Source organism: Micrasema longulum, unplaced genomic scaffold (assembly GCF_059751315.1).
Source record: "Micrasema longulum isolate JH-2025_06_02 unplaced genomic scaffold, ASM5975131v1 h1tg001578l, whole genome shotgun sequence".
Taxonomy (NCBI): Eukaryota; Metazoa; Arthropoda; class Insecta; order Trichoptera; family Brachycentridae; genus Micrasema; species Micrasema longulum.
Window position 1 is genome coordinate 35096 of NW_028278761.1, and position 21007 is coordinate 56102.

The 21007-nt window shown below is 30.1% G+C and overlaps 1 protein-coding gene across 1 annotated transcript in view; it reads right to left on the minus strand.

The window, feature by feature from the left end:
* Window positions 1-884: 884 nt before the first annotated feature.
* The window catches only part of LOC148274799 (uncharacterized), a 117170-nt gene continuing 97047 nt past the window's right edge, over window positions 885-21007 (minus strand). Inside the window, exons 2-5 of the mRNA XM_088236587.1 lie at window positions 17229-17505; window positions 15235-15390; window positions 11437-11616; window positions 885-2042 (exon numbers count right to left, since the gene is read on the minus strand). Of these exons, the coding sequence (XP_088092713.1) occupies window positions 1837-2042; window positions 11437-11616; window positions 15235-15390; window positions 17229-17505 (819 nt within the window). The 3' untranslated portion in view covers window positions 885-1836. The remainder of the gene's footprint in view (window positions 2043-11436; window positions 11617-15234; window positions 15391-17228; window positions 17506-21007) is intronic.

A 21007-nucleotide genomic window follows, 5' to 3' on the forward strand; every position in this document is an offset into this window, starting at 1 on the left:
GCGTTCTGTTAATATATTACTTATAATTGTAATCAACCAAAAATATTACTAGAGTATCAGAAAAACTGTCATTATTTAGAGTAAAAATAGCAAAAATTTAAAAGTAACAACTCTTAGTCCCTATGACAAATTTATTGCAGTAACACATTTTTGTAAAAAAAAACAGGTTATGTGGTATTGCAGTATCATCGACGATAAGTAATTAATTTGATACTATGCATCATTTTATGTAATAATATAAGCTTATTCTAATTACATTTACATCTTGCTAGAATCGTTATATATTTTGCCAATATTATAACTTTTTATTTCAGGAAAATTCACAATCATTCTTGGACAAGCACTAAAAAGTTAACAAGCTATTTGAATTCAAAAAAGTTATAAAAACAAACATTTTTTATTTAATGTTTGGCCTGAATCCATAATGTTTATGTTACATTACATTAAGTGTAAAAATATTTCAAATATTAAGATAGATGGCAGTTAATGTGTTGGATATACAGTGCTTTTTCTTACACTCATTACATAAATATTATTCTTAAGTCTAACACCTCCAAATAAATAATAATAGTATTGCAAGGAACCACATTATTAAATAGGTACATTTAGTAATAAAAAAGTAAAATTACGAACCACTGTTATTACAAGACAGTGACTTTAAATGTGAGACCGTTATTATAAAAATCTAAATTAATGAGGCAGATTTCAGATCAGATCAGATTTCGCACTACAAAAATAAGTTATTGTTTTCTTTATAAGTAATAAATTGATTCAAAAGGTGTTATTTGAATTTCTATATTGGTTACTTCACTGTGGATTTTTCAGTCATTTTGGACATGTGGTTCCTGTTTTCATATCAACATTGCTGTTGTCTTTGTTTTCGATTTTCTTGTTGGTGGAATGTCTACAACTTTCGTACATTGTTTTTCAAATCAAGTTTGGTAGGTAATGTAATGATATCAGTTCACTTGTAGTTCTTTCATTTAGGGAAAATGAACACAATCAGTATGTCATATTGTGATTGCATAATTTAATATCATCAAGAGTTTATTCAATAGCGTTATTCACTGTGAACAATATGAAAAATCCATACATAAATAATATTTTGAAGAATTCATTGCAAAATTACATTTATACAAAGATATTTATTACCAGCATACTAACATAATGTAAGAACAGTATTAGAAGGTAATTTACATTTTAAAGGAATTTTATTCTACAAATATTGGTTTATTATCTATGTATGTAAATATACAAAAATAAAGCTTTATTGAGTGGGTGTTGAATAAGTATTACGAATAATATGATAAATAATTGTAATGTAGAGATTTCACTTGTGTAAAACTCATATAAAAAATATCATTATGGAAAAACGCAGTCCAAAATTCACTCTATAAAATTTCTTACAGAAATAAATGACTTTATTTGACGGCTTTTTGTTGTAATTAAATTATTAAAACAACAGTTGGACATGTTTCTCTCTTTAGTACAATTTTACTATGAAACCGTTTATTACACATAAAGGTTTACCCTCAGAGGAATAATGGTAGGATAGCGATTTATTACTCTGAGGGTTTACTTATCTTATTTGGTGAAAAAAAATATAAAAAATCTTAAATTTCTTAGTTGTTATTTTTAAAATATTAAAAAGTATTATGTAGATAGAATAGAAAATTCAGATTAAATCTGCTACAAAATGTATAAAATTGAGTGCTGAGATCATGAAATGTTTGGTAGAAAAACTGGGATGAAAGATGGTCATAAAATTAAGTGTTGTTAATTAAATAGTAAAGAGGTGTGTTGGAATAGGATGAAAATTTAAAATTATAGTATTTTTTATAGTCTATGCCATGGCGATTTTGGGCGTATGCTACCAAGTCGATTTGGTTGCAGTCCATTGGATAAACGGAGTTGTTGATTAGCTAAGAGAGCTCTTATGTGAGGAATTTCATGATGGAATAGTTCTCCATGAGCCTTTATCCGAGCAAAGGCTCTGACAGCGTCCAAACCGTCCAGAAAATAAGGATCATAAATGTTGTTTCCTGGAAAATAGAAAAATAAGTTTAACAAAAAACATTTTATGAGTAGGTACCTATTTAGGTTTTATCTACCCCACACTCCACAGATACGCTAACCAGTATGAGGATAAGGCTTTATATTTGGTTCCAGACTTGATAGTATTAAAACGAGGTTGTTTTTTTTTTCTCGCAATATGCTTCTTTTTATCAATGTTCAAACATGTTTTATTTCCTTTTTTGTATTATTTTTGATTACATATGTAATATGTAATCAATCATTTGTAACTATTGTTTATGAAATTTTATTATTTTTATTGTGTATATTTTTTATGTTCAATGTATTTATGCTAAAGGCAATTTATACCGTTTATGTAAAATGATACAATTAAATTTTTTTTTTAGTTTCAATATTTAATGTACATTCAATATTGTCATTGTGCTAGCAACATCTGTCAAGTGATTTTTAATTTTTAAAGGTATTTTTAATTTCTCATTCATTAAACTATTTTGTTTCAACATCATAAATTGATTGTTTTTCAAAATAAAATTAATATTTTTCCTTTTTGTTATTAATAAAAAAAAAATGTTAAAAAATCCATCATCAAAACGCACATTGCTTGAATAATATTCTTAAAACTTTTTTAAATTTCACTTATTATTGCTGGCGCAACGACAATATGTATTTAAATATAATATATATTTTTTTATGCTGTTCGCCTCTAAAAAAGAGGACATTTGCTTAGAAATGAACTTATACTGAATTACCATAGAATGTATTATTAGAATTTATAATGTAAATTTAAAAAATGAAAATAACAATGTATTTGGATCCGGTTGTTTTTAACTTATTTATGTCTTTTTTTCTTTAACTTTTGTAAGTAATATTGCTGGAATTGCTTATTATTACATTTTGGTAATTTGAAATAGTAAGTGTTAAATTTTGTTTTATTGTTTTCGTTGATCAACTGAATAATGAACTATTTTTGAGAATATTGTTTACATTAGGAACATAGAATAATGAATATTATACGGTTTTTGTTGAAAAAGTTGATCTATTTTTAATATTACCTACTTTAAGAGTTGACAGGAGTTCATTATGTTATTATGCATTCTTATAAACCTAACAATGATCGAACTAATTAAAGGGGCGGTGGAGTTTGTATATATCTGAGTCAAGAAATCAATTATTCACTTGTAAAACAATCTGAAACCAGTGGTGGCCATCCTGAATATTTGTTTTTAAATATTAATTTCAAACAATATGACATGTTGATTGGTGTGGTATATTGTCTCCCCGATATTAACTATTTTTCTGAGATAGATGTATCAATGTATTGCTGAAAAACACCATAGGTGATTTTAACTCAGTTGTTCTTATGGGTGACTTTAATATGTGTCTTTTAAAACAAGACTCCAGATGCCAACGTTTGAGAGATATAATAAGTTCAGTCAACCTATCTTTGCTACCTTTAGATCCTACTCATCACACTCAAGTTTCTCATACTCTTTTAGATCTTATTATAACTTCCATGCCTTACAAAGTCTCTAATTATGGACAGTTGACTGCCTCCGGATTTTCTCATCATGAATGACTCTTTATTAGCTATAAGATCAAATGTCTCAAAAGACCTCCTGTCACATTTCTTGCCAGAAACTTTAGAAGCGTTAATAAAGAATCAATTGAAGCTGATGCCATGAGTTTGAACTGGTCAGCTATTAATAATCTAGAGACCATCGATCAAAAAGTTCAAACTTTCAACATAATGATTACTGGTCTGTTTGACATTCATGCTCCTATAAGATCTGTAAAACTTAAATATCTTATCAAAGTCATTGAAGGAGTTGTAGTATTGTCAAATAGTCTTCTTGATTCCAACCAATCAGGTTTCTGCGTGGGTCATAGTACAACTACCGCTTTAATCAAGGTTACATATGACATAATATACGCAATGAATAACAAAATGCTAACCTTGATAACATTACTTGGCTTCAGCAGCGCTTTCAACTCTGTTGATTTTGATCTTCTGTTACTAGGCTCAAAACACTAAATATGACACAATCGGTTATTAAATGGTTCGGATCGTATTTATAAGCTAGACAACAATGCACCAAGACACCAGATCACAAATCGGAATGAGTTGATATTGTCGCTGGAGTACCTCATGGTGGAGTTTAATCACCATTAGGTACCATTTTCCCTGTTTATCAATCCGATAGCAGAATGTCTCAATTGTTCATATCATTTCTATGCAGATGGTTTAAAACCTTTATCTTCATTGTAGACCTGAAAGTACCAACGAAGCAATAGAATCGATGTCTAATACACTAAATTGCGTGTCAACGTGGACAAAAGATTATGGTTTACTTATGAACCCATCTAATACACAAATTATGTTTGCGGGTAGTCAAAGATTGTTTAGTAAGTTACACGTATCTTCACTTAATCCTCTTAATGTCAATGGTACCAATATTCAATACAGAAAATTCGTAAAAAATCTAGGAGTACTAATGGATGAACATTTAAGCTGGCGAGCTCATGCTATGAATTAAGCCGCAAAATATTTTTCAGTCTACACTCACTTAAAAGGTTGCAAAAATTCTTACCCATTAATACTAAATGCACTCTGGTACAAGCATTACCTATTCTAGATTACGCTGATGTTTCCATGACTGATTTAAGCTGTGAGCAACTCGATAAACTTAAACGACTTCAGAATACACACATAAGGTATATTTTTGGTCTTAGGAAATATGACCACATTTCTGATTATCATAGGCAACTGAAATGGCTCAAAATTAGACAGCGGAGGGACTATCACTCCCTCTCAATTCTGTTCAATGTACTTCATAGTCCTAACGCTCCTATATACCTGAGTGAAAAATTTCAACACTTATGAGTTCATGGTTTACCTCTTCGTTCTAATTCTCAAGGCACTATCTTAATACCCACACACAATCCCTCTTTCTTCTCTAACTCATATAGTGTCTATGCCGCTCGACTGTGGAATCATCTCCCATCCACTATCAAAAATGTTACTACAGTATTTCTGATGTAATAACTTATATTTACATATAAGTTATCAATTTAAAAATACTTGGTACACTTCCACTTATTTGGAATAATATATTGGAAATAATACATTGTAAATAAGTGGAAGTGTACCAAGTATTTTTTAATTAATAACTTATATGTAAATATACATAATAACAATGGAATTCCATCAAGAATTGTCAATAAATAATTTAAATAAAATACAGTATTTCTGTTTAAATCACATCTGAAGAAACATCCCCTTTCTCTTCCTTAACCTCTCCTCCTTTAATCTTTCCTCTTTTTTCCCTTTTCCCATTGAGTAATAGTATTGATTTAAGGTCATTTAAATACAATTACATTTATTTTTATTTTTTTGTGACATCTTCGATACTGGTCTTAGTATTTCTTAATCATATAAATTATACATATATACTATATGATTTTTTTTATTACTTACTCATAAAATTATACCAATTCATATGCTTATTAAATATTACATCAGGATATTTTAATTATTTTTTAGCAAACTCAAGTCATTGTAGGGATTTTTATTGCATTTGTTATTGTAAACAGTAATTGTTATGTAGTGAGAAATTGATTTTTTATTTTGAATAAGAATATTATAATTTTTTCTGAGTTTAATGAGAGAAAATTACTGTCGAATCAGGTTTGCTGTGTTCCTATTATGGCCATCTATAAATTATAGCTGCGTCATCCGAAATAATAATTTTTCGTTCAATTTTTGTTCGAAGATATCGTTGATATAGATTATGAAGAGTAACAGGCATATTACTGTTCCTTGGGGTATACCGAATTCACTGGTCAGGGGTGGATTTTTACCTTTTGTTGTCTTTCTTGAATATAATTTTGTATCAATCTTTAATTTCCAGGGTTTTTTCTACCATTCCTTAAGCGTTCTATTTTCTTATTAGTTTGTCGTGAGAAATATGTGGTAGGTATAATTAGTCTAAACAAATTTCTATACATTCAAAAGATTTGTTTAGGGATTCTTGGATAATGTTAGACAATCTGGCAATTGCATCTTTGTACATTTCATTTCTATGAACTTATATTGGTTTTCATTCATTATATGGTTCTCGTTAATGAATTGAGATAATCTTTTTTTAGCAATTTTTTCGGCGATTTTTCTAATATTTGATATTAAGTGAAATTGGTCGGTAATTTGTTACTTCTTCCGGTGTAATTTGATAAAAGGAGAAACGATAGTTTGTTTGTAAGTTCGTGGGAATATTCCTATTTTTACGCTTGTATGTAAAGGTTTAGATATTTGTTTTTTAATAAATTTCAAAGTGTTAACAGTGTGCCTGTCATATCTTGGCACAGTAATACACATATAACTAATACGGTATTATTTCATATTCATCACCATCAAACCCGGGACCGTCTTAGGCCATGAAGGGGCCCTTGGGCACTCAGAGAGAGAAAAGATGGCCCTCATCAAACCCTCATCCGCATTCAGTGGTCCATAGGGCACTACAATATTAAAGTATGTATTTCATATTAGGTAAATATTTATATAATATTCTTGATAAATAATAGTTCATCATTTTGACAACAGATGTCAGGGACTGGTACCTATTTATTTTGTGGTGTGAATAATTTATTTAATATAGTGCAAAAAAACTCATTTTTTTAAAAGTATCTAATGACTTTTTATAATGCTATTTCGACAATTTATTATCATGATAACACATCATTACCTTATTTTAACTAATCATCTAAGGATTTTAATATTACAGAACAAATAATATAATGATAACATAATAACAAATAACAATGAACAAAAATAGGTACCTAGCTATTTTATTGTGCAAGCTGTTAATCAATAAAAGTGAAATAATGGCCGTGTCTGTCCAAAAACAACATTTACACTAATTATCTCAAAGAAAGTAATTTAAGCAACATTACTTAAAATGTGTTTTCGATTATGAACACTTAGATAGAATCTCATTCGCCCGATTTGTGATTAATCTAAGAAGTCATTAAAACGATTACAGCATGAATGATTTATTTCGTAGGATATTAAAGAAATTTAATATTAATTTTCACGGCATATAACAAAAGTATCTACCTACCTATCGTAGATACAAACGCATGTCGAATAGAAATTATAAGGGCCTAAGTTATTGGTTAATCACATACAGCAAGTACTACACACGTCGATACTTAGGTTTATTTTATTTTATGGAATATAATCACATAATGTTCCATTAATAACGTTGATTGCATCTTGTAATATCGTAATATTGGGTTAGTAGTTATTTAGAACAAAGGGCTGAATTATTGATAGCTTTTTAATAGGATGCTGGTAACTGCTATATATTTTATGATGTTATCATATTTTTAATGCTCGTTATAAAAGGCGATTGCGTGACGTGGCGTAGGTGATAAATATGTACAATTTGATTAATCAACGTTTATATTAATTTCAACACAGAATTCCATTCTATTAGAGTAGGCGCCAACGTTAACAAGGCGATATGGAAATATTAAAGTTTAGATTAACCCTTTATAGGACAGGATACCCAGCACAAAGTGGTAGGTACATAAATATACCAACAAAACTGGGGTATTTATTTTCTAATATTTCGTATTAATAATAAATCTGATGTCATAAGAGTATCGTAATAATGTATACTGGTAGATCGGTCTTCCACTCAGCTTTTTCAAATGTAATAGGTTTATCGTCTAAAAAAGAACGCATTTTATTAGGTTTGTAAGACGTAAATCAACATAAAATAAATGTCCTATAAAGGGTAAGTGGTAAAAGTATCTAAAATTTTGGGATTTATGAAATCATAATGAAAATACCCATTGCCGTACGAGAAACAAAAAATAATGTGAGGCCCATTTCATTCGAATCCTCCAAATTCTCACGACTCATGACACGGTAAAATAAGGGTGGATCGATATTTTATGCTAGATGAATTAATTAATTTTATTAATTTATTCTTTCACAATTTTTGAATAATTTTTTTACATTAAATAAAATGATCTCTCACTATCCCGTGCCGAGGGAAACATTTAACATTATTTTGAAACATGCCTTAAATACATATTAAACACAATATAATCATATAAAACTCTTAAACAAAAACACTTTTTTTACCATAGTGGACTAGACACATAGTGCGTCACAAGCTTAGAATAATAATATGCCACTAGCTAATAGAGTCGCCCATACGAACAAAGGCCATTATATGATTATCAACCACGAAGTTAGCCATAGTTTACAGTAATATAACGGGCCGTAGGTTCTCGGGTCGAAAATTGCAAGCGCAAACCTAAACCGGCCGTTACACGTTTGCCGTTTAACTAAAAACCAATCCAAAAAATTGTAACATACTCTCGCCCGATATGCAGGTCATATAAGGACCTAAAGAGAGCCGCACAAGGCGGAGCGGAGTGGAAAATAAGATGCAGAACTTTTCTTCAAGCTGACCCACGATCCACCATAGAGGATTGAAACCAGAAAGAGGGAGACATTTATTATTTAATTAAATTACATTTATTTAGTTGCTACTCGGTAAAAGTTCCATCCGCAAAATAAATGGATTACGTAACTCGGCCTCATAGTGAACTGATAAGTGCGTTTGCTTGGCGTAAAATAAATATAAATTATAAAATTATTTTTAAATTACAATATCAATCCACCCTATGTAATTTTATCGTATCGCGTGGATTTTTACGATCGTATGAAATCGGCCTTACGCATCCCTCTGGTAGGTACTTGTTGGTACCTTACTTATGCCTACAGTATTTTTTTTCTACCACAGCAGGCCAAAACAGCCAATTACAGTGGTAAATTAATGCAAAATAAAGCACATAATACCTAGGATTGAAAGAAACACATTTTAATAATTCTTTGTCACTGAGCATCGAATGACCAGACTTCTTGGGTGTAACCATAACGATTTTAAAATAAAAAATATTGCTCAGTTGGTAATACGTAGGACTGTTTGTTTACCTTTCATTTTCTAATATACCCAGAAAAGAAGATGTGTATTCATCTATGTTTTTATTAGATAACCTGAATATAAAATATATATATATGGATTCCTGTATTTAGTAGCCTTACGTGTCATGTATCAGGCTAAGGTACTTGGATAAAATCGTTTTTGTTTGTCTTGGAAATGGGATGTTCGATCACTGATTTTGGTTTATTACCTTTATGAGTCCAATCACCATTGTTGCAAAATCCAATTATTCAATTCCAAATTTCCTACGGTACCAGCATGTCCTCTTATCCAGCATATTTGCATAATCATCCCTCTGATTTTTAGATGCTTAATTTTTCTCTTAATACCTACAATTAATGGATTTACCGCCCGAGTATCAGTTATAGTTTGAACGCCCGAACGACAATCAAAAAATATTTTTGCAATAACCCTCCTCTCTGGTGGTTTTTTAAATAACCATTCGAGAGCTTCTCGTATTGCGAGTAGTTCAGCCTGAAAACTGAGCAGAAATTGTCAAATTCAAATGTTCTGCCTGGTAATTCTTTGTCACCCTCAAAAGGAACGAATGCCGCTCCCACTTTGCCGTCGAGCAGGCTACCATCCGTAAAGATTCTTATTTCATTGGGAGCGTAAGGAGGTATATCTTTTTCAAGTAAAATAATACTTTCGGGAATTCTTTCACACGGGTGAGGCAAATCGAAATAGTTTGCAGTTCCTTGTTACTTGCGATCATCTGGAATGGAATACAGCACCAAATTTCTTGACATTATAAATGTCCTTTCTTTCTTGAATTTTAAGGTCTAACTCTATATCTATCTTAAGGTCTATCTGTAGTCTGTGGTCTAACGGTGTAAATTCTGTTAGGGCTTGAGCTGAGATGAGTGAAATTGTTCGGTCTCCTCTATTAGATCTTTTGGAAAATTGTATTTGTAAGGTGTCAAGTCTATTCTTATTGCATTTATTTTTTACCACTTCACCCCATAAGCTGGCCGCAAATGTAATAAGAGGTTCAATAGCACCATAATATATTTGCTGAATTACCGCAGGAGAGCACCCCCATGTTGGTTTTACCTTATTTGTGTGCCTCTATAATACAAAATATTATAGAGGCACACAAAGAAGGTGCACATTTGAATTGAAGCATTGTGAATTTCCAGGAATACAGATACCCCCCCCCCTATAAAACGTTTTTTTAGAATCTGTTCATTTCAATATTTTATTTTATCTGTGTAATTTAATTTAATCACAATTCATTTTTTTCTAAGCATAAACTTTGTGGTCCAACATTTTAATTATTGTAAGTACATATTAGTATTTAACCACTTTAGTATTTTTACGTCTACCGCTGCGAGACGTACCCGTCTCTTCGTCAGAACACTAACTACACCAACATGCAAATACTAAAATACACTTTCACTAAATCAATATATTATTTTTATCTCTGCAATTTGTTAGTACCTAACTACTAATGATAAATTGTAAAGATAAAAATGGTTTATTGAACAACTCAGGGGTGTACTAATTATAATGCGATACGTGTCCATCAAGGTATATTGGGAGAACGTCACGTAGATTTAATATTTGCATGAAAGAACACACGAGATGTTTAAATAAAAAATAATTTTCATTTTAGTTAAATTATACAACATGGAGGTGTTTCACATTAAAAAGCTTTAAAAATAATATTTTCCCTATAAATAATCAAATATCTTTTCAATATACCCTACTTTTTTATTTAAAAACTAACCAATCGTGTAACATTCAACCTCTTACTTCTTATAACCCCTACACTCACACAATTAAAAACTTTGTTTGAATTTAAAAAAAATCTCATACATGCGTATTATTTTGGCGTGGTTCCTACCTATTTTAATAAAATTTAAAAAATACGAGATTATTTATGAAAAAAATTCTACATGCCGCTTGGTAACTTTTTCCTTTCCAGTGTCGATATTTACTTAATTTCGTAAGCATTTAATTATAGGTGGGTTGAGTTTGTTTTTTTTTTGCCCATTAGACTTTAAAATGCTTACCTGATACACATATTTACCTAGTACCTACTATAGAGCTAATTTAATTAGTTATGAGAAATTTGATTTATTTGATAGTTTTCAAGAATGCATTATATAATTGAATTAACAGTGTATTCCTCATTGGGAAAACCCGTGCCGAGGAAGACATTTTACAATTTTAGTTTATTTATTTTTTACACAATGAATAGTTTTAGAATATACTTATTACATAAATTTAATTATCTACACTTTGACGAAGGAACAGTCTGTGAAAAGAGTCTTTTGAAACCCACCAAATTAGTTAAATAGGTAATATTTTACGTGCAAGAAGACGGTTCTTGCAGACTTTTATTTTAAAAGATATTTGCATTCGACCTTAATGTGAAACTTGCCTGACTGCTCGGAATATCCCAAGAAATTAGTAATGTGTGGTCCTTCCTTATTGTGTATCGTTCTCAAGGGGACAGTTGGAGGGGTGAAGAGTCCTTCGGGCCATAGCGACTCTGCATCGGGAGAGTCCACTCTGTATGGGGAAGGAGGCAGAAGGGGGACGTTATAGTTGTCCACGTGATCTGAAAACCACGAAACATAAAACTTTTGTAGCGGCTAGTGGGATGTTTGCTGTTGCAAATCTGCCGCATTAGGATGGTCAGTGTAATTTTTTTTATTTAAAAATACGCAAAATACTATACTATGTACATTGATATACATATTATCAACATTATGAGAAAATAGTATGGATGTGGAGGCATTTCCAAAGCTCAGAATCTGTCGTTGGATGGATCGAGTTATCACCACACTACATAATGTATATCATTCATCGTTCTGCCTATTTTTTTATTCACTTATTACCTGGTTTTGTATAGGTATATGAAGGGTAAAGGTTGGCAATATTGTGATACAGAAAATATTGTGACAATTTCAGTTTTTTGTTATTCTAACACTGTCCGTCTCTAAACATGCCATTATATAAATTATATCCCCCTCCATCAGTTTGCTCCTGAGATTAGAGACAAGTAATTATAATCTGTGGAATCAGAGCAGGAAAGTCGTGTTATTTTTAAGAGCGCGTATCAATGGAGAATCGGGAGAATAAAAGTGCGTACTATCATTATAATACCAATAGAAAAAAAAACTTAAAAAATATGTTTATTTCGAAATCTGGCAACGAGTTATATTGATGGAAAGCCCAATAAATCTTATTTCTTTTGGTGAAAATTTTGTGTTTATCAATTGTCAAGGTATTGAAATAAAATCCTATAAATATTGGTATTTTTCTTACAGAAAAACCATAACCGGCGTACAGAAACGTAAAATGACAGCAAAAATTGAAACATCTTCCAACTCAACCAGGGAGGCAGGCGGAGAAATCCGTGGACCATCGACATCTGTCCGAAAAGAAAACAAGAAACCCTGCATCAAAAAGAGTGACGTTTGCGACATGTGAAATTTACGGTGTAATCTTTTGAGAATAATGTCATTAGAAACGAAGTTGATTGGATAAAATGTATTGGAAAATGGCAGTGACCGACTGAAACAAGAATTTCAGCTGAAATCGAAGCTGAAAACTGCTATCTTGTAGGTACATATAACTTAAATGTAACTGTTCTTCAATGTACGCTATAGAAACTTATAAGGGATTACAAAAACTAAAAAGGAATTACAAAAAACATAAATATAAAGGTCACACGGCCGAGTTACGAGCTATAAAATGCACCCGAGTGCACCCGATCGTAATCCGACACATCCCGACCGCAAGTTGTTTAAAATAAATACAAACAAATCTTTTCTATCTCGATATTGCCAACTTTTACCTTGTATACGTTACCGATCTTTCCGGTTGTTAGTAATATTTGTGAATTTATTGTTTTTCAATTAAATTTACATTATTAATAAGTTACTTTCAAAAAAAATCTCCACAAACAACCCAAGAAATGTGGCTAAGTGGCATTTTATTTAGAAATATTAAAATAATGTAAATGTACAAAAAAAACTAGATCCAAATTTTAAAATGCACATAAAACGAAACAGCCGTTCAGTGTGAACAAAAATTTGCGTGTGTTCAAAATGTTTAATACAAGTTTTTTTGTTTAATGGTTAATACAAGTACAAAAAAACTCTTGAATAATAAAAAGTCACAAAAATCTTTACATTTGATATCTACTTGCCGAAAAGAGATGTTTTTGTGTTCGGAAAACGATTCATTAACCTGAACAAATAAATATATTATGAAATGGTAATATTTTACAGAATAAACGCAAAACATTATTTTAAAAATAACGAAGCTTAAAAGCAATCTAATCAATAACCAAAAATATTATAAATATAGTTATGTTATGTACATAAATTGTTTGCGGGTTATGCGAATCAATAAATGATTTATTCCTCTTTCTTATTATTTTTTTTCATTAATTTGATTAATATTATACATTTGTACAGTTTTAACATTTCAATTTTCATATTTTTACTAAAACTAAAATCCCATCAAGCCACTTTCTGTAGCTTGTTGGTGTAGATTATATTTATACTTACCTGTATAATATTATCTACACTAAAAAAAACAATGAATTAACAGTCAGAAAGATCAGAATATACATGAATATACAAAAAGTCATAATATATATTTGTTAAATACAAGAAAATATACGAAAAATTAAAATAATTGCACATGAGCTATTATTCATATACAAACCGTAGATCGAGTGGCCACTCTCATATTTAGCTCTTGTTACATTGTGTGTTAAATTTAAATTCTTTTGCAATAAAAAAAAAATACTAGGTACTAAATATTTGAGAGTTCTATTACCATACTTATTACATACTTTTGGTACCAAACCATCATTATGCGTGAAGCGTATTATGGTTATGTTTGAGAGGAATTTTGAATATACTATCAAATTGTTCTAAAATGATGCAAAGCTACAGTAATCCACAGAACAGGCAGAGTTTTAAGTGTTTTGTGCAGTAAAACATTATCACTTCATTGATATTTCACAAGAACACACTATATACTTGAATTAAGGTATTTATTACGTGGATGAGGAAGACAATTTGAGATTATTACCTATTTAAAATTAATATTTAAAGCACTTTCCTGCAATTTTCCATGTTAAACTATTTACGTGGGTAGATTTTGCTTCGAAGATGAAAAATTCGCCCCTATTAAAGTGCACCTACCGAAACCCATTGCTATTAACACTACTAACAGTTCGAGGCAATTTATATTATTATTTGTGAAAGAGAAAAAGATATCATGATGATGGATATTTAATAGTAAATAAATTGTTAATCTAATAATGCCATCGGATAATGGTAGAATTAATCTAAGTAATAATAAAATATATCGAAAAATTACAAAACTTTAAAATGAATGTCTTATGTTCTAAAAAAACTCTAAATAAATACATGTTTCTTTTTCAAGGTAAAAACATATCTTGATCGTACTTAATTGAAGATAATGAAATGGGAAATATCAATTTCTTGAGGCATTTTATTGCTCTAATTTAATACATCCTCGAACACCAATTTGCTATTTTTTTTTTATTGGATAAAATCAATTTTGATAAATGAATAATTTCTGTATAACAGAGATCAATGTAATCTCGAAGGTTGTTTGTACGTACTTTTATAATGAAAAACAGACAATTTATCAAACTGCAAAGTATCACCCATAAATAAAAGCGTTTACTTCTAATATAAACCACGGAATAATTCAATCATTATTATGTTTTCAATTTCATTTATTTTTGACCATTTTGAATTTCCATTTCATGTTTCAATAACTACTCGTACATTATATATGACATCAACTAATAATTAAGATACAATTGATTTGTTTTTGTAGGACATCCAGTTAAGACCTAGAATTATAGTTTTGTATTTTTATTATTGATGCCACATTCTGTTGCAATAAACTGAACTAAGGTTGTTAAATTACAAGACGTAATATAATTCTTAATTAATAATTATTTTACTTTTTTAGTGCATTAAATCTAAATACAATTAGTTAAAACCGTATTCCTGATCGGCCGTAGCGTCGCGTCAGCGTCTAAATAAAAATGTATTTTGGCAAAAGAGCCTATAAAAAAACAGTAGTATCTGAAAGTTTGTACAAATCTACCAAGTCTAAATGATTTAATATTTTAATGCTAATTACCTATGATTGTGTTAAGTTGATTGTATCCACTTACTTAAGCAGTTATCACCAAATGTGACGTGGGGGTGTTGGGACAGCGAGCTTTCTCTAGGGTAGGTAAAATGTTGGAATGGAATGGATGGTCTCTCCCGAGGATATCCTTCGAAAACATCCTCGTTTCGGAAATGCGTTGTAGTCTCGTCTGGAAGCCCTGATAAAATATAATAAAAACAACTTATTCTAAGAGATGTAGGTAGATATACCTACTATTGTTGTCATAATAGCACTTTCATAAAGACTCTTTATCTGTATGACTATGAATGACTGGTAAGATTAATTTTGGCCTTAGTTTCTCTTACAATTTAAGAGCTTATCATGTAAGCGATATTACCTATTGTCAGTAATTATACTGAAATAAATGAGCAGGGCTAAACCATTTCTTTAGCCCATATTTTGTATAAAACTATGACGCAATAATAAACGCAGACTTGACGTGTATATGAATATATATATATATATATATATATATATATATATATATATATATATATATATATATATATATATATGTGATTGTACGTTCTCAGTAGGCGTCTGAGGTCACCTAGTACCTAATATCTTCCAATTTTTACGAACAATATGGCATGTTCCAACCCTCTTGCATGAATGTTAAGACTACAACAAAATATAAAAAAGTCTATTCTGACTTTATTATCATGAAAGATTAAAGGACTATTAAAAAATGTTTCTGTTTCAAATGCCTAATATTTAGCTTTGTGTATATAAATCAGTTTTCTTATCTTTTATTACTTCTTATTATATTATTTTCTTTAATAAATATAATAAAAATAGTCTTACCTTTAACTCAGCCTTTTTTACTACTCAAATTTGTTTAATTAAGCTACTCTATTATCTTACATAATTTATGAAAGATGGTGGAGTTCAATAATGAAAATCTTCAGCCCTACGGGAAATTGGATATTAAAAATGTTTTCTTGCGCGAGGTAAAAATTAGAGCATTAAATTGTACGGCAGAGTTTCATGAAAATGTTTAAAAAAATAATTATTTCAATTAAAATTAACTACTTTGAACGACGTCACTAGTTCATATGAATCAAGCAATGATAAAAGAGATGTGACAAATGTCCGGTTAACTTACCATCAACGGACCATTCGGAAGAACTGATCGAGAATAAGCGGAAGAGAACCTCTGCCGTCACATGGGAAGTAATTTCAGAACAACAAAACTTGTGCTGATAGTGCTGATAATATGATACATAAACATAGTTTAATATTCTATTTTTTTTTTTTTTTAATAACCACTGAGCTTTCTCATTAAACTTTTATGAAAAATAATATCAATGAATATTTACAAATTATGTTTATTTAATTTATCTTTGTTCGACTTCAAATAAAATAAAGTTATATTTATATTTATTAGTTTGTTCTTTTATAATTACTGTATGTTTTTTTTTACATTAATGACAATGTTCCCTCACTGGGGTGTCCGGTGCTAAAGGGAGACATTTAATATAATTTAGAATTATGCTTTATTAAACATAATTAAATTAAAACATAAAATACATATGAAAAATAATAAAAACAAGTAAAATTCACAAATAAAAACACTATAAATTAAAGCGTTATCACAAATGTTATAGTTTGTGCTTAGAAAGAGAGTTATTTATTGGTAAATTTGTGATGTACCTACGTGAGAATGTAAGTGTGGCAAATGTTTTTTTTTTGTGTATATTATAGTTTCTGTCGAGTTGTGAGAATTTCTGTATGATGTAGGTGCGAAACATTTATGGATATATGTGAAGGCTTCCGTAGGGCGTTAGGATTTCTGTAGGAAGTATATGTGTACAATGTACATATATTATATTTATGTATTTTTAGTATAGGTATAAATGAAAATTAGTGGATGATATCTATGAGAATTTATGAGTGATGTATGTGGAAATTGTGGGTGAGCCTATTGGTAGTATATAAACGTAGTTTTGTCCATTTGCAGTATGACCAAATTGAAGATAAATAAATTTTTAAAACCTTGCAGACTTCTGTAACCGTTTAGCCTTAGTCTAGTGGGCAGTTTCTGACGGAAGTTCCCGTGCAGGGTCCGTGAGTGTGGGCTAGGGGCGTGCGCGGCGCCCACCCCGTGAGAGAAGGATCGTGCGGGGGTGGCAAACGACACGTGCGAGCTGAACTGCGACGCGTGCGGGGCGTGCGACAAGTGTGAGACCTGCGACGCGTGCGGAGCGCAGCCGGAGCCCTGTAGGACGAGAAACAGCGCCACGGCGAACAGCGGCCATGACGTCAGAAGTCCCTGAAAAAATGAAACGTAAGTATTGAAAATATTTATTCATTTACATATACGCCCAATGGGCGTTTTTAAGGTCATATTAATACTTAGAAAATTATTATAAAAGAAATTAGAAAGACACAATGGTTTATAATAGACTTGGTGGGAGTGGAAGCGGGAGAGAGGTGTTTATAATTAAATTTGATTCAGTGATCGTATGAAAAAAGACAACTGTTATCAAATAAATCAAGACTGGTATGTTTGTTGGCAGACCTAAAAATTCTGGTCATAAGGGAATGAAAACCATAGTTTTTTCAATAATTATCGGAATGAAAGATTTAGTTTTGCGTGAGGTTTCTAGTTGGGATATTTAATTTTATTGAGCTCAGTAGTTCAGGCGCATTAAAGAGTGAGTTGAGAATTGTAAATAGGATTTATTTGGACGGTCTTGAAGATAAGATATATTTAAGCTAGTTTCTAACTCATTATACGTATATTGGTTTCTGGATAAGCCCAACCTCCAGCCTATCTTTCTTAAAAATAGATGTTGAACTGATTCAATATTTTCGATGTAAACATCATAATATGGAGACCAGATAACAGAGGAATACTCTAGGTGCGGGTGAACTAGGGAACAGAAGAGATTTTTAAGGGTATTAATATTTTTGAAGTCAGTTTTGCTTCTGTTAATGAATCCCATGAGTTTAAAGGATTTATTGATAACATGTTCAATATGAATTGTAAAAAAAAGTTTAGTGTCAAGTATAATACCTAAATCTCGTATACTAGATGAAATGATAATATATCATTGTTCAGTGAATAGTCGTATATGATTGGATTTTCCAGACGAAAAAATATCCAATAATCTACATCTCAACTTTCTTAAGTTGAGATGTAGATTATTGGATGAACACCGGGTGCTAAAAGATAGTAAATCAGATTGTAATAGTAAAAAATCGAAAGGGTTGTAAATTTGTTTGAGAATCTTAGTGTCGTCAGCGAACAGCCAAATTGCTGAAGTAAGGAAAACATTTTTTAGATCATTGATGAATAGATTGAGTAGCAAAGAAGCAAGGTGAGCACCCTGTGGTACACCTGAAGATATATAAGTGCTGTTTGAGATGGAATTATTTACCCTTACAAATTGTTTTCTTTCACTGAGATATGACTTAAAGAACGATAAAAATGGATTACGAATTCCAAACGAAGACAGTTTGGGCAACATTATTTGGTGATCGACCTTGTCAAAAGCTTTGGAAAAATCGGTATACATCACATCAAATTACATTTCAAATTACACAAACAATATATTGTATTTAGGCTTGATTATAATGTAAATGGTGAAGAACATTATAATTAATATTTTTAAAGTTTTTACATTGTGACCCATTAACATTATAGTTAAGATGAAAGGATAAAAACTGAAACGCCTGTTTTTTAAGGTTAAATGATTTATTAAGTATTTTATTTTATCTTATTTAACATCGACCCGCTTTTAATAGTTGTTGTCCAAACATAAAACAATAGGTAAAGTGTATAAAATAAAATACTTTTTACCTAAACAATAAAAAACATGAAAATATCACACGTTGATAAATAATTAAAAACAAACAATTAACTATAATTCGTTGCCTTGTAACAGTTTGATGTAAAGTCAATACAAGTAAATTGTTTTAGTCTATAGTATTTGTTAGAAAGATTATATAAATGTATAATATGTACGTAGATTTAAAAAAAATCTTAATTAGTACACTACCAATCACCATTCGTATTTGACACTGAGCGTTTAAATAGCATAATTTATTAAGTGCTCTTTGATGAAACATATTATATTTAATCACTATTATAATATGAATGTATTTAAATAGTTTTAAAAATCTCCCATCAAATGTATCCTTGAATTTCGCGGCCGAAAACCGCAAGTAAACAGGTTTAAATTGAAATAGACATAATTATTTATTTAGTATCAATGTGAAATGAAATTTTTATTTAACATTTAATCAATGGTAGTAAATATTTGTATTTGACCACTTACCGACTTTTTATGTCTACCGGTTTTGAGATGTACCCGTCTCTTCGTCAGGACACTCACTACACCAGCATGTATATACTAAAATACTTTACTTTTATCTTTACTTTTATCTTTAATACCAATTACAATTGGGAGAACGTCACGTAGCCAGTGGTTAAATTCTAACATGAATTAAAATGTTTAACCACAAAGTTAATTGCTTTGAACATAAAAAATACATTATTTCTCAGTTTATCCTACAAATATCAACGTATGTTTTTAGATTATAATTTAAATTAGCAAAAAATACTCATTAAAAAGGAAGTGGGAACATAACAACATGTCTTTTATCACTTAAAATCAATTACTGCAAATGACCTGCAAATATTTTTTGCACTATCAATTTTTTCTTAAACTTGTATTAAGACTCAAATAATTCATTTTCCTATTTACGTTGTATATACGCCTATGCTGACCTTTTTTACAAAGTGAGTATACATAGATATAGGTATATAAAAAAAAGAAATAATTTTAAATATCAAACAAAGAAAACAAGTATAAATAAAAATTAATGAAATAAAACATAAAACATAAAACAAAAAGTATAAAGTTTATGTAACAAAAACGATCAAGATACGCTGCGATTGGTGTACCAATACAGTGCCCCATACACCATTAAGTGCGGAAAGGGAATGATGATGACGATGAATAATAATAAAACATATTATGTAATTAGTGGAGCAGTGTAAAAACAGGATTTTTAATTTAAAAAAAACACTCATGTGGTATAGAGAATCAAATCATTGAATTTAAAAATTTCCAAAAACGGAAAAAGTTCTAATGTATGAAGCCTATGTAAAAACTAAAATATGTTATATGCAACTACTATGGGGAGCATGATATCAAAATGACATAAACAGACTACAAAGACAACAAAATAAAATATTAAAGTTAGTATATGACCTTCCCTATCTAACTGCGACTAGAGAACTTTTTAAACAAACTAAGCAATTAAATATAACTGAACTCTTTCAACTAGAATCATTAAAATTTATCCATAAATTAGCCACTAATGTAATTGTAGACGAAGAACTAAAACTTGTAAAAAATTGTAGTCAACATGGACATAATACGAGAATATCAGACAAATCCATATACAACTTTCAAAACAAGACAAGGACAATCAAGACTAATGAACCAGGGACTGAAATTATACAATAAACTACCAGACAAAACTAAACAAAAGACTCAGACAAACTTTTCAAAAGATGTAAAAAATATTATTTTGAACAACAGAGTATAAATGAAAAATGTATATATTATTTTACGTAAAATGAATGTAATAATCCGTAAGGGTTTATAAATAAATATTCAAATAATAAAAAAAAAAAAGATGAACAGTGATTTTTATAAATGAAATGTTTGTGTTGAAAAAATCAACATCACACATCGCATTTCCATTTCTTTGAATTCTGTCCAGAGTATTGTGATACATATAATTGGTACTGCCAAAGT